This window comes from Lactuca virosa, chromosome 3 (genome assembly GCF_052849685.1).
Source record: "Lactuca virosa cultivar CGN04683 chromosome 3, Lactuca_virosa_CGN04683_v6, whole genome shotgun sequence".
Classification (NCBI taxonomy): domain Eukaryota; kingdom Viridiplantae; phylum Streptophyta; class Magnoliopsida; order Asterales; family Asteraceae; genus Lactuca; species Lactuca virosa.
In genome coordinates, this window is record NC_136428.1 from 199015232 (window position 1) to 199031112 (window position 15881).

General features: G+C 37.5%; 1 protein-coding gene across 1 annotated transcript; it reads right to left on the reverse strand.

The window, feature by feature from the left end:
* Nucleotides 1-495: 495 nt before the first annotated feature.
* Nucleotides 496-6520, reverse strand: LOC145164354 (uncharacterized). Its single transcript, XM_079083075.1, has 5 exons — nucleotides 6498-6520; nucleotides 4109-5315; nucleotides 2666-3437; nucleotides 1560-1718; nucleotides 496-1070 (listed from the first exon to the last, which is right to left on the reverse strand). The coding sequence occupies exons 1-5, from the start codon at nucleotides 6518-6520 to the stop codon at nucleotides 496-498; spliced, it is 2736 nt and encodes a 911-aa protein (XP_078939201.1).
* Nucleotides 6521-15881: the final 9361 nt, after the last annotated feature.

Below are 15881 nucleotides of genomic sequence, written 5' to 3' on the forward strand. Positions count from 1 at the left end.
TTGGCTGATAGCTTGTTGTACTCACCAACTGAAAAACGATCCTTAGTCAATAGCCCAAACAAAGTCACCCTCCTCAAAATCAACTTGCCTACGTTTTTTTATCTGCATCTTGCTTGTACTTGGAGTTGGCTCGAATCAAGTTTTCATGAACAATCTTATGAACATCATGTAGACCTTCAACAAAATTCTTCACTTTCTTTGGAACAACACTAGAAATAGGAAGCGACATCAAATCAAGTGGTCCCCTAGGTTGAGCAGAATAGACCACTTGAAATGGACTAAATCCAGTACTTCGGTTGACTGCATGATTATGAGCAAACTCAGCTTGACATAGTTTCTGATCCCAGCCCTTCACATGATCACCCACCAAACACTGCAAAATATTACCAAGGGACCGATTGACAACTTCTGTTTGCCCATCTGTTTGAGGATGATAAGCACTACTAAAGTTAAGCTGAGTGTTCACCATTTTCCACAAGCTACGCCAAAAATGACTCAAAACCTAGTGTCTCGATCAGAAACAATAGAAGATGGCAAGCCATGCAAATGGTATATGTCTCGAAAGAATAATTGAGCCACATTAACTGCATCTGTCGTCTTTTTACAAGGGATAAAGTGCACCATCTTGGAAAAACGATCAACAACCACAAAGACTGAATCATTGCCCCGTTGAGTCCATGGTAACCCCAACACAAAATCCATGCTTATATCCACCCAAGGTTTAGACGGAACAGGTAAAGGCATATAGAGTCCAGCATTGGTAGTCGTGCCCTTCGAAACCTGACAAATTCTGCACCGTTTAACATATCGATCCACCTCCTTGCGCATAGTAGGCCAAAAGTAAGATGATTGCACCAACTGTAAAGTGCGATCACGCTCGACATGACCCTCACCATGCAACCTCTTGATGATTTGAAGATGAAGACTAGAATCGGGGACACAAAACTGATTCCCTTTGAAAAGGAAACCGTCATGAACTAGAAAATCAGACCTCCGCCCAGATTGTATATCCTGCAGAATAACAGAAAATAAAGGATCAACAGCCAACTGCTCCATGAGGACATCCAACCCTGGCACACCAACCCTCATGGAAACTAGCAAATTACTTCTTCTGCTCAAAGCATCTGCCACCCGATTCGACACTCCAGACTTGTGCTTCACAACAAAAGTGAACTTTTCCAAGAATGCCATCCACCGCCCATGCTTATGGGATACCTTATCTTGACTTCGGATGTGCCTTAGAGAATCATGATCTGTAAACAAAACAAACTCTTTATGAAACAGGTAGTGACGCCAATGCTTTATAGCTTGGACCACTGCATAGAATTCAACATCATAAGTGCTATAACGCAGCTTTGGCCCCGTCAACTTCTCATTTGAATAGGCAACCGGTCGTCCCCCTTGACTTAGAACTGCTCCAACTCCAACCTTTGAAGCATCCGTGTGTAATTCAAAAACTTGAGAAAAATCTGGTAATACAAGAATCGGTGTTGAGGTAAGCTTCTCTTTAACCAGTTGGAAAGCCGATTATGCCGCCTCTGTCCAAGTAAAGGTCTTACCTTTCATACAATCAGTCACTGGTGCCATAAGGGAACTGAAGTTTGGAATAAAACGCCTATAGAAAGAAGCAAGACCATGGAAGCTTCGTACTTTAGTGATGGTATTTGGAGTTGGCCATTGTCTGACAGCTGCCACCTTAGATTCGTCCACCTGTATTCCTTCACCAGAAACAACATAACCCAAGAACAAGACTTTTGGACCATGAACACACACTTCTTCACAGCTGCATACAAACTATCCCTGCGAAGTAAGGTCAAGACCTGTCGCACATGGATGACATGCTCTCCAGGAGTAGCACTGTAAATAAGTATGTCATCAAAATAGACGACTACAAATTTACCAATAAAGGGCCTGAACAATTGGTTCATCACACGCATGAATGTACTAGGAGCATTTGATAAACCAAAAGGCATCACCAACCACTCATACAATCCTTCACGAGTCTTGAAGGCAGTTTTCCATTCATCACCCGGTCTAAGTCGAATCTGGTAGTACCCACTCTTTAAGTCCAGTTTGGTAAAGATAGTGGCACCACTGATCTGGTCAAGCAAGTCATCAAGTCGAGGAATTGGAAATCTGTACCTCACTATGATCTTATTGATGGCACGACTATCAACACACATACGCCAAGTACCATCCTTTTTAGGATTCAACAAAGCAGGAACAGCACACGGGCTCATGCTTTCCCGAACATGACCTTTTGAAATTAATTCCTCCACCTGTCGACGCAATTCTTCATGCTCCCGAGGACTCATTCTATAATGTGGCCTATTAGGCAGCTGTGCTCCTGGTTGTAAATCAATATGGTGTTGGATGTCACGTAAAGGTGGCAGGCCATCAGGTAATTCATTAGGGAAAACATCATCAAATTCCTTAAGTAAAGGAACCATAGCCTCAGGAACTTCAACCTCCTTAGTCACATCCTTCCCTATCAACACAAAAATTCCACCTTCCGCCTCTAACTCCTCTTCGAACTGAGTAAGGGTTAACAGAGTACCCGAAGGTCTTGCAACAGGCTCCTTTGGCTTACTGGGAACCAAAGTTATCTTCACACCACCAAACATGAAACTATAAGTATTGGATCTCCCGTTATGATCTATATTACGATCATACTCCCAAGGTCTACCCAAAAATAAGTGACAAGCATCCATCACAACCACATCACACCAAACATCATCTTTATATGTAGTACCAACAGAAAATGGAACAAGAGCTCGTTTAGATACAGTTACCTCACCACCCTTCTTAAGCCATTGTAGCTTGTAAGGCTTGGATCTATTTTCAGTTTTCAACACCAACTTTTGAACCGCCTCTTCAGATACCAGGTTATCATAACTTCCTGAATCAATAACGAAGGAACAAACCTTACCCAAAATAGTACATGTTGACTGGAAGATGTTATGTTTGAGCCAGTCATCACCAACAACTTTCGGTGTATAACAAGAGCGTCTCACCACCAAATTCACTCCTACATCTCCAGTTACAACTTCTTCTTCGAATTGAGGCCCGTCATCATACACCGGGGCATCTTCGTAATTTTCACCAACATCATCATTTTTCCAATCTTCGGGCTCAGCAAACAAGTGTCGTTTACCAGCCTTCTTGCACTCTGATTGTCGGTGACCCGTCTCTCCATAATTAAAACACTTTAAGCCACTACTACCAGGCCCCCTAGGGATTGGTCCAACACTGGTACCTGTTGGCCTCTGTTGATTAGGCATAACACGGGGTACTATACCACCCGTCCCAGAACTTCCTCCAACAATGGCAGACGAAGATGAACCGCCCACCCGACGGTTTTGTTTCTCAAAAACCAATGCTCGTTGGTGTACTTCAGAAATGGAGACCGGGTCAAACATATTAACAGAGTCCATGATCTAAACCCGTAAACCTCCAACATATCCTTTTTAGGATTCAACACACGACTATCAACACACATACGCCAAGTACCATCCTTTTTAGGATTCAACAAAGCAGGAACAGCACACGGGCTCATGCTTTCCCGAACATGACCTTTTGAAATTAATTCCTCCACCTGTCGACGCAATTCTTCATGCTCCCGAGGACTCATTCTATAATGTGGCCTATTAGGCAGCTGTGCTCCTGGTTGTAAATCAATATGGTGTTGGATGTCACGTAAAGGTGGCAGGCCATCAGGTAATTCATTAGGGAAAACATCATCAAATTCCTTAAGTAAAGGAACCATAGCCTCAGGAACTTCAACCTCCTTAGTCACATCCTTCCCTATCAACACAAAAATTCCACCTTCCGCCTCTAACTCCTCTTCGAACTGAGTAAGGGTTAACAGAGTACCCGAAGGTCTTGCAACAGGCTCCTTTGGCTTACTGGGAACCAAAGTTATCTTCACACCACCAAACATGAAACTATAAGTATTGGATCTCCCGTTATGATCTATATTACGATCATACTCCCAAGGTCTACCCAAAAATAAGTGACAAGCATCCATCACAACCACATCACACCAAACATCATCTTTATATATAGTACCAACAGAAAATGGAACAAGAGCTCGTTTAGATACAGTTACCTCACCACCCTTCTTAAGCCATTGTAGCTTGTAAGGCTTGGATCTATTTTCAGTTTTCAACACCAACTTTTGAACCGCCTCTTCAGATACCAGGTTATCATAACTTCCTGAATCAATAACGAAGGAACAAACCTTACCCAAAATAGTACATGTTGACTGGAAGATGTTATGTTTGAGCCAGTCATCACCAACAACTTTCGGTGTATAACAAGAGCGTCTCACCACCAAATTCACTCCTACATCTCCAGTTACAACTTCTTCTTCGAATTGAGGCCCGTCATCATACACCGGGGCATCTTCGTAATTTTCACCAACATCATCATTTTTCCAATCTTCGGGCTCAGCAAACAAGTGTCGTTTACCAGCCTTCTTGCACTCTGATTGTCGGTGACCCGTCTCTCCATAATTAAAACACTTTAAGCCACTACTACCAGGCCCCCTAGGGATTGGTCCAACACTGGTACCTGTTGGCCTCTGTTGATTAGGCATAACACGGGGTACTATACCACCCGTCCCAGAACTTCCTCCAACAATGGCAGACGAAGATGAACCGCCCACCCGACGGTTTTGTTTCTCAAAAACCAATGCTCGTTGGTGTACTTCAGAAATGGAGACCGGGTCAAACATATTAACAGAGTCCATGATCTGAACCCGTAAACCTCCAACATATCGAGCCACAAGTTGGTCCTCTGTCTCCTGAATATCATTTCGAGCGATTAATTGGTAGAACTCGGTTGTATAATCATCAACCGACTTCGGACCCTGCTTCAGATTCTGTAGGCGTTGGTACATCAATCGTTGAAAATTATGGGGCAGAAAGTTGGACCGCAAACACTTCTTCATCTTCCTCCAAGTCACAACCTTTGATTTTCCGAGTCTATCTCGAGTCAGTTTCAACCGTTGCCACCATGCGGATGCTCTGCCACGTAGCCTGGTAGCGATCAATGGAACTCTCTTGTTTTCAGGAACTTCTTTGAACTCAAACACTTCTTCAACTGTTGCCAACCAGTCGATGAACCCCTCCGGATTCAAACTAACCCCATCAAATTCTGGTATATCAACTCTCAATCCGGCCTCCCAACGCCTATTATCAGCCCCACGATTATGCCTTGTCTGCCTCATCGGGTTCTCATCGGAAGACGAACCGCCACCATCACCAGACGGATTCCCAAACTCTTCATCTTCCACTTGTGACTGAGTTTGAGACCTGTTTCATCCTCGATTCATCAGTTCGACCATTCGAATAGTCAACTGGTCAACCATTTGATCCATCCTCTCCTCCATCCGTGCCATAAAACGTTGTTCTAGTTCCTGTTCATGAACATCACCGGGTGGTCTGTTTCTCCTTGGAGGCATTTTGAACCAGGAATTCGGCTCTGATACCAACTGATGCAGCGAACAAATGACCAAAGATCAAAACTGTTGATTCTAGAAGAATACCCAGGTTAATCTTGCCCAAACCACGTTGATTCTATGAATACCGTGGGATTGGCTTCAAAATTCGGTAAACACACACGAAATTTTGAGAGAAAAATGAAAGTTCTTTAAACTGATCAATGACCATCCAGATTACATCAGAAAGACTTAAATAAGAAGCAGAATTTTAAAAGAAACCCTAAAGAGACATGGGCCAAACACAAACCCAAAAACAAAGTCCAAAAATTATGAAAAAACACAAAAATGTCCATAAGTCCAATTTAGAAAGCGATTTCTGGACTCAAAATGGGTAAGTCCCTTCGGGTGCTTTTCTAGACGTGCTCCTTGCTTCAAGCTTCGATTTGACTGGTCGTAGGCCCAAAACGGAGATCCGTAGCCAAAGTTATGGCCGTTTCCGTGAAGCCCCTTTAGTCACACGATCGTGGGCCTCTAGGAACGCAAGTGCCCGATCCTCCACACTAGGGCCTGCATCAGTTATGTAACCGAAATGATAAGAAAACTTCTAGACTTAAAATATTTTAATCAAGGACTGAATCAACAACTTTAAAGGGTTATGACACTGGAATAAAATCTGTTGGTGAAAAGAAAAAGGGACTTAAGTGTTTTACTTGTGGAGGACCTGCTCATTTTTTAGGGAATTCAAGTCGAAAATAGTTGATACTAATGAAGATTATGAAGCAAAATATAAGAAGTTGTCCGCTTTGAAGAAATATAATATTGATGTAAAGATCTTAGTTGCTGAAGTTGAAAACTGAGTAAATGATGAACAATCATCTGATGAAGATTGAGGAAAAGACAAGTGTTTGATGGCTCACACTGATGCTCTAGTCACTGATAAAGAAAAAAAGGATCTAGTACCTTTGAAGTTGATTTAGTTAAAGCCGCTAAGGATTCAAAAAGACAAGACTGGGATTCCTTGTTCTTATATCAAGTAAACAAGTTCGTCACTTACTCTGATAACGAAAAATATGCCATGTTTAATTACCTATGTCATCATCTCTCAAAAGTTAACAAATAAAAACACTAACTTACGTTAGAGATTGACAGGCTGATGAAAAGTTTGTCCAACATAGAAAATAATCTTGCTTTAACTAACACTAAAGTCACAAATCTATCTCTTACCAATATTGATCTTCATTCTAAATGGGATAGAGCTGAAATGTATCCTGACAAACTTCAAGGTATTATGAATAATTGGGCTCACTCTCATCATAAGTTAAATAAAATAATAGACGCCCAAATACCTGACCAGTGTGAGAAAATTATTGGTGGTAATATTGATGAGGCTATCAGCATTTATAAACAAATTGAAACTGAACAAAACTGTCCTTCCTATCATGATCTCAAGGAAGATTTTAAGTCTAGGTTTGTTAGTTACTCATTCATAAATCAATCTCTCATTGATAAACATTGTACGACTAACTCTGATGGTGTCACTGTTTGCACTACTCGTCTAACTGTTTTAGATCCTGCTATTAGAAATCTTGCCTTTGACATTCCTACCCCAACCACTGAAATGTATCTCAAGTTTCCTATTTCTAATGGAGAATTTCACTCCACACATGAGATACTTAGTGAGTTTGTGTATATCAGTGTCTCAGGCCCACTCCACAACCTGTCACACAGACAAATCCTATGTTTCAAGGACCTGTTAAAATATTCATGAAAAAGCTACAACTCTTTGGAAACCTAAATTTTTGAAAAGTGTCAACAAAAATAAAAAACATGGAGTAAGGTATGTTATCATTATGGTGATCTTTCTCATAAGATTAGTGAATGTAGCTTTCGTGAGGAAACTAAAAGAGTTGACAATCTTCGTTTAAAAAATGAGAAATGGATCAAAAAGGATAACCCACTAAGTTGTCTTCCCACTGCTTGTTATGATGTTTTTTCTTTAATGATAAGACCCATTGAAAAATGGGTCAGTATGTCCTAATTTTATTCTTAGCACTGCAGGGTAAGGAGCATTTTTGGTATCTTGATAGTGGATGCTCCAGGAATATGACAGGTTGTAAGTCTCTCCTGAGTGATTATCACTACAAGAAAAACACGATTTTTCTAGATGGCGCTATGGAATGTCTTTTCGTTGTTAATCTGCAACAGATCGTGCTATGGAAAGTCGTTCCATTGCTAATTTGCTACAATATTTTCTACAGAATTAAATTTCCATAGCAAACATGAGAATTGCTACAGAAACTGTTATCGACTCGAAATTCGTTGGTATATTGCTACCGATATTTCTATGGAAAAACCATTCTTAGAAAATTTGCAACGCATTTTTTTATGAAAATACTTTCCATTGTAATTCTGCTACGAAATTAAATAATGTGGTTAATTTGCAACGAAAATTTTCAACGTAATAAAATTCCATAGGTGTTTTGCTATGGAAGTATCATTCAAAGCTATTTAGCTACGAAATTGTGCTACATAATTTTATTTTCGCTGCTTGTTTTGCTACGGGAAAAAAACCTAGCTACGTTGCGAGGAATTTTGTTACAAAATTAAATTCCATAGTAAATTTGCAAAGGAGTTCAAATTCATAGCTATTAATTATGGAAAATTGCAACCAAAACAAAACTTTTGGAAATTTGACTATGGAGCCGATATCTGTTGCAACTTTTGTTACGAATTTTGTTAGGAATTAATTTTTTTTAAAATATTTTACATTATGATGTCATATTAGGGAATTTACTTGACATGTCCTGATCATCATGGTCGTCTGTATCTGTAGTTGGTATAATGATTTCATTTCATATTTCTTCATCCTCCTGGAAAGAAAAAAAAATTTATAATCATTTTCATGTACATCAATCCAACCACGAGGTTTAACTTTAAATACAACCAACCAGTCCGAGTTGATTTTTTTTCAAACTTGTGACACATGATACCCCCCCCCCCCGGTTGAACCCCTTCATTCCGAAATATAATTCCATATCCACAAAGTTCATCTTAATACATTTCCATGGACGTATTATACACAATCTAATTATTTTTCTATGATTTATGGTGAATTTTATAAAACTGCATATCAATGCAGCTAATTCTAGAGCAGTAAGTGAAACTGAGGATTTTCACCCTAGTTATAGCCAACATCATGTCAAGGAAAAAATCAGGAACATACTAGACTCAAAACCTGAACTTTGGGAGTTGGCGGATAACAATTCTGACTCTTTGTTTTGTAGAATTTTTACAAGACAGGGGCAAATCAGTATTATCATAACATTTCCTAACTTTGATTTTTAAAGGGTTAAATGACAAGTTAAACCACTAAAGCCAAAACAAAAAGGCTTTTAAGTTGGAAATTAAGTCCTTAATAGTAGTAACAAATCATTGAGTGAAAATAACGTTTCCAACATCAAACCATGACTCAAAGTAGGTTGATTTAATAAGAAAACTAAAGTTCATTACTATATTAGGAAATGAATGATCTGTTTCATTCCATTAGACAAACAAACGGGTTTTGTTCATTCCAAATCCAATGAAATGACCATTCCATTTCTTTTATTGATTCATCCTAATAATCATCCTCAAAAGTAAATGCAAGTCCATTCCTGGACCAAATTAAAATTAACAAATGAAAAAGCATGTCGTGAAAGTATACTATTGTAAAACAAGAAAATTCATACATACATCAACCAATGTTATATGAATTTGGGTTTGAAGTGTTACACATAAAAACTCACTAACTCCACTTCTCAATATATCAGTTTGATAATTTATTATTTTCCAACCCATTTCGAATCAATAACTGGAACATCACTTTTGACCAACACCAAATCACTCAATTTTGACTTTAAGGCTTCAACTGTAAGAGTACTTCACCATTTCTTAGTTCAACTTTACAGATCAAACACAATCTTCAACTAATTCCAATATATCGATTCAACTATAAAGTCCATAAAATATCTTCGATCTCAAAAACATCGATTCTTCACATTGTCCAAATTAATCAAATTTCACCATTTCGATTAGTTATGAAACCCATCGACTTTAATTTTCCCAGTTCCATTGCAGTACCTATGTGGCATCATCAAGCTTTATCTTTCTATTGCCACAATTGAGATTTCATAAAGACCAATTCCAAAGTCAACTTGTAGTTCATTTAATCTAAGTAAGAAAATCTTCTTTGCATTCCTTCCCACTAAAATCAAATTGATTTTTAGGAACATCGACCACAACAATTACCATAGTATCATTTATTATTTTCACTAAATATTGATCGATAATCCAACAAGAACATCAATTTGATCATATTAGATCATAAGAACAATAAGCGATAAATGTATGATGAATCATCGATACAAGAGCAAAATCAAGAAAATCTCAATTCTATCAAGTAAGTGTGGACCCAGATGAAAAATCGTGATTTGATAATATAAAAGCAACTGTGAATTGATCGATGAATAAGATAGAAACGAAAATATAACCAGAAATCAAGTTGATAAACTTAATCGAAGATACAACAACATCTTGGAAAATCTGGAATTGTGAAAGTGTTGTTCGATTGTTCAAATAATAAACAGATTTAATTCTCAATCAATGAAATATGATGCGAGTAAGAATTGAGAATAAAATATGATATGGATATATAATTTGTGTCAAAACGATAAAGCTCTTGAACAAGAACTGGATGAAAATTGAGGGAAATTGAAATCTTTAATCAGGTGAATCTGATACCACATGATTGGAATGTCTTTCAATAAAAATTTGGGAGGGAAATCAAAAAATAAATCTAATTCTTATACAAGGGAAATCCAATTCAATCAAAATTTAGACGAATAAAACTAAAATATTAAAGGGAAAATCAAATTATTTTGATTTCAAATTGAGTTTTGATTTAGAGGGAATGTGTGTGTATGTGTGTGTGTGTGTGTATATATATATATATATATATATATATATATATATATATATATATATATATATATATCTATCCGTATCAAATATGGGTTTCGTATCATACAAATATTATACATGTATTATACATGTTTAAACATGTAAATTTATCAAAAGATCTGTGTAAAAAGCGAAAAAAAAATTTATATGTGTAAACAGTGGCTAATTTTTTTTTAATATACATATTTTATTGTTGGACTCAATTTTTCTGTGATTTAAACAAAACATAACACAATGGTCAGAAGACTGTAGATATTATGATATAAATATGTAATTATAAAAAAATAACATAAAGTATACTATTATTAGCATATAACCTATAAATAAAAAATTATATTTCCAAAATTTTGCAACTATAAATAAAACATTAGTGGAATGTGTGAGTGTGGATGGGTGTAGGTGGGAGTGGGTGAGGGGGTGGTTTTAAGTATAGGTGGGGGTGGGTCGGAGTGGATATATAAGATGTTGGTGGGGTAGGATTGTAGGGTGTGTGTGGGGGTCCGGTGGGTGGATATTGGGATTTGAGATAGGGTATGGTTGGGGAAGGGTGTTGGTGGGGGTAGGGTAGGTAGATGTGGGGATTTGGATATGTTAGGTGTGGTAGGGTGTTGGTGAGGGTTTATAGGTGTGGGTGAGGTGTAGGGTGGTTGGTTGCGATGGTAAAGCCATAGGGTGTGTGGGGTAGGGATGACACTTAACATTTAGGGGTGGGTGTTGGATGTATGGGTGCAGATGTCGGTAGGTGTGCCTAGGTGGGTATGACTATATGAATTAATGCCATTACTCTTAAACCCTAGCCCATATGACTTATTGCCATTACCATTAAACCCTAACCCATATGATGTAATGGCATAAGCCTTATACCCTAACCCATGTAACTTACCTTTAAACCCTAACCCATATGACTTAATCCCTTTACCCTTAAACCCTAACCCGTACGACTTAATGTCATAACCCTTATACCCTAACCCATGTAACTTACCCTTAAACCCTACCCATGTGACTTAATGCCTTAACCCTTAAACCATAGCCCATATGAATTAATGTCATAACCCTTAAACTATAACCCATGCGACTTACCCTAAAACCCTAACCAATGTGGCTAAATGCCATAACCCTTAAACCCTTGCCCATATGACTTAATGACATTACCCCTAAACCCTAACTTATGTGACTTACCCTTAAACCCTAACCAATGCGACTTAATGTCATTACCCTTAAACTCTATCCATATGAATTAATGTCATAACCCTTAAACCCTAACCTATGTGACTTACCCTTAAACCATAACCATGCGACTTAATTCCTTAACCCTTAAACCCTAGCCACAATGACTTAATGCCATAAACCTTAAACCATAACCTGTATGACTTACCCTAAAACCCTAACCCATGTGACTTAATGCCATAACCTTTAAACCCTTTCCCATATGACTTAACCTCATTACCCCTAAACCTTAACTTATAAGAATTACCCTAAAACCCTAACCCATATGACTTCATATCATAACCCTTAAACCATAATGTCATAAATATGATTTTGGGCTAGTAAATTTTGTCCATGTGTAATTACTTTTGGTGAATTCATGTAACCCTAAGTACTATGTTATACATGTTATTCATTCAACAACAACAATTCGAATCAAAACTCACACGCGAAGCCCTAAACCTAATTTAATGCACTACATTCACTCAACTTTGGGTTTGTAACCCTAACTTCCCGGTTCAAAATCTTATTGGACCAGGATCCTCTTATTGGACCAGGATCCTCTTATTGGACCTAATGGACCAATAAACCCTCAATTTGATTCTTTTGGGCTAAGAAACCTCATTTGTGCCCTAGTTGGACCCACATTCATTAAGCAATAGTATTTTGGGGCTATAAAACTCTTCATGGGCCTTATTGGGCCGAAAACCATTCAATTGTTTTTCATGGGCCGAAAACCCATTCCTTTTACTCATTTGGGCCGAAAACGAGTATGAGGGCCCAATGGGCCGAAAAATTTATTTTTGGGCTACACAAATTCGGTTGATAATCAAATATGAGCCCAACATCCAAATTTCTTTCCTTCCCTCATCTCATTCTCGGTTTTTTTTTGAAAAAAAAAGAGAGAAAATCTAACTAATTTAAAAAATTGACACCTCCTTATTGCATGGAGGATATCCATGCAATTAACCTCCCATACAACTAGGAATTCTCATACTTCAAGGCAAGTTCTTCTCTCTCTTCTCTCTTCCTTCTTATTCTCAGCCAAGGAGCAACATCACCACCTCCATCACTTTGCAAATTCAAAACATATTTACATTCCTCACTCCTCTCAACCCTCCAAAACCTCTCTCATCCTTCCTTCAAGAAATCGTGTGTGCTTGTATGTGAGTTCAAGAATACTTCATCAAAGTTCATTCATTCTTTGTAAGTTACTTCTATTCAAGAAGTTTAACTTCATTCTTATGATAAACTTATTACTCATAAACACTTCATTTCATGATTCTTGCTTCTTAGAACTCCCTAAGTCCAAAAACCTCATCAAAGGAGCAAGCTAGACCGAAAACACCTTCATTCCCTCTCATTTCTTCATCAAAACCGAATCCAACACTCAAGGTGAGCTTCATACCCTCTTGTTTTCGGTTTTACTATGTTTTGGGGGAGAATAAAAGTTGGTTTTGTGTTAGATCTAAGTATTTATGCATGTATGTGTGTATTTTCATATTATATGGTGTGAATATGTCATGAAAGTTTGTTAAACTTTCATAAAACTCGAAATACCTACCAAATCATGTTGATGTTAGTAAACTAAGATATTTGAAGTGACTCTACATAATGTTGAAAAGTCTTAACATGCAAAAGTTACTAGAAAAACAAAGAAGTAATGCAAAAAGGGCCATTTTTGACAAATAAACAAAAAGTGAGCCTTTTATGATAACTCACGGTTTAGAGAGGACCAAAAGAGTCATTTTGGATAAAAATGGATGACTATGACATTCACTGTTTTGTAGGGATCAAAAGTGTTATTTTTTACAAAATGGGCTTCATTTGGGCCTTCACGGTTTTAGTGGGCTAAAATGGTCATTTTTCATAAAAAGGGGCCTTATTTGGAAATTCACGATTTCATGGGCTAAAAATGTAAATTTTTGGCCTTAATGGACATAAAATGTCATTTTTATCAAAATGGGCCTTATTTACAAACTTTCGTTTTTATTGGGCTTAAAATGTCATTTGAAATGAAAATGGGCCTTTATTGTAAATTTTTGGTCTTAGTGGGCCAAATAATTAAATTTTGACAAAAGTGGGCCTTTATTGAAAAATCTTGATTACTTGGGCCAAAAAGCTCATTTCTAAGAAAAGTGGGCCGTTTATGTCACTTTTAGCACAATTCGCACTAAAACGATCATTTTCAAAATAAATGGGCTCTTTATGACATTATTACCCGAATTGGACTTGTCACACCCATAACATGCTTATTGGGCTTGTTATACTCATTACATGGTTATTGGGCCTGTTATACTCAAATACATGTTTATTGGGTTTCGTATACTCATTTCATGTTTTTTGGGCCTTATAGGCCCATTGATTTTCTTATTGGGCCTCACGACACATTTTATGTTAATCGGGCTAATAACAAACAATACCTGACACTTTGATAAAAACAAATGGTAATCTTCATCACCAATGTTTTGGTAATCAAATGCATATTCGAAACATTATTTTAAAGCGGTAAATAATGTGATACATTGTTCGCGTAAACTTAGGTGTTGTTTGTTTTTTCGAAGTGAAACTGTCTGAAGTCTGCGGACCACCTCTGCAGCCCTCTGCAGCAGAAGAGGTGGACCAAAGTGATACAGACTGTAATGAGAAACATGTTTGTTTTTTTAACATCTGCAGGCTGCTACAGATATTAAAAAATTTAAAATGAAGTAATTTAATAAACCGAAAATATTTTTTTAATACCAAAAATTTAATAATTGTAGTCTTAAAACATTGAAATAAAATTCAAACAACCAAATTAGTCTTACAATAACATTTTTAAATAAAATTCATACAACCAAACTTTAATAATTCTCATTCCATATTTTGCATCAATTGTTCGGCAATTTCATTCCGTAACTGGGTCATATATTCACGGTCCGTTGCAGTACCATGTGTTGGAATCTCATCTTCGTCATTATCAATGACTGCATTGTTATTCCGAACCGAGACATTTGGTTCAACAACAATGCATCATGAATGAACAAAAAAAACCATATAGTTTAATGCTAACATCAAACAAGATTAACACCTAACTACATCAACCAGATGTAATTCACAAAACCCTCTATTTCAAGAATCACATATAACAACCTACCAACTATAGACTTTATAACAACAAATCAGATTATGCCAAACTACCTTAAAATCATCTACTTTATCGATTCTAAAGAGATTCATGTGCTTTTATCGATTCCAAAAAAATAAATAAATAATTCATCAGCTTATACCCAACCAGAAAAAGAAATCCGGATTCCAAACCATAAATTGGGAACCATACACTAGAAATCAGACAAGAAAATGAGTTCTAGATTCAAAACCGAACAAGCAAGTCACGTGCTTCATCTATTCCAGAAATCAAAATTCATGTATCTATCTTGGAGGTATAACCGGATAAAGAAAGTGGGTCTAACCGGATCGGAAAAGGAGCAGTAGCCGTCGCCGGAGAAGAAGCAATAGCCGTCCCTGGAGATCGGAGGTCTAGACGGAGATCGGAGAGGGTCACAGCCGACGAACGTTGTAAAGGGGAGTGTGAAGAACGAAGGTCGGGGAATAATTGACAACATGAATGAGGGGAGTATTTGGGGGAATGCGGCTACAATTGTTCGCTTCTTTTTTTTTTTTTAGATTAGGTTAGAAGTGGTGAGAAGAGCCAAGCCCAATGCTGTGTGGGAAGAGGACGGGAAGTGGTTTTTCTAAAAGGTTAGAAGAGGTTTTTTTAAAAAAAACAAACACTACCTTAGTTAAGGTTCTTGTGAGACACGTTGTCACAGCCCAAAACCGGAACGGCGGAAACGTTCTGGGGGCGGAGGATGTCATGCGCAGTATCACAACAATTGTATCATAGCAAGCATAGTAAACACAACCAGACATTTAATACATATGTGAAAAAGGTTTACATTGTTTATTACATAGTTTTGTTCATAACAAAAGTACAATAGTAAAGATATGACTCTAACTCTCCAACTTCTCCGAACTCCTGGAAGTACCTGTCTACTAATACCCTGAGAATACAAGCAATTTTTGAAAGAATATCAGCATAAAACTGGTGAGTTCATAAGCGTTTAGTTCTGGTGAAAGAAATGTTTCTTTGATCCTTTTGAAAAGTGTTCCTCAAGAAAATCCTATATTTTCTTTATAAAAACATGTTTGAAAACCTATTCCTTCCATGACTTCCAGATTCGTACCAAGGTAC

What these genes read in the sequence shown, in the direction of transcription:
- LOC145164354 (XM_079083075.1), bottom strand. Translation starts at nt 6,520, where the DNA reads ATGGCATATTTTTCGTTATCAGA. An exon ending in TAGACCTTGGGAGTATGATC is followed by an intron (nt 1,719 to 2,665) that starts GTAATATAGATC and finishes TTTCTGGTGAAG; the next exon opens with GAATACAGGTGGACGAATCT. An exon ending in AGTGACTGATTGTATGAAAG is followed by an intron (nt 1,071 to 1,559) that starts GTAAGACCTTTA and finishes TTGGTGTGCCAG; the next exon opens with GGTTGGATGTCCTCATGGAG.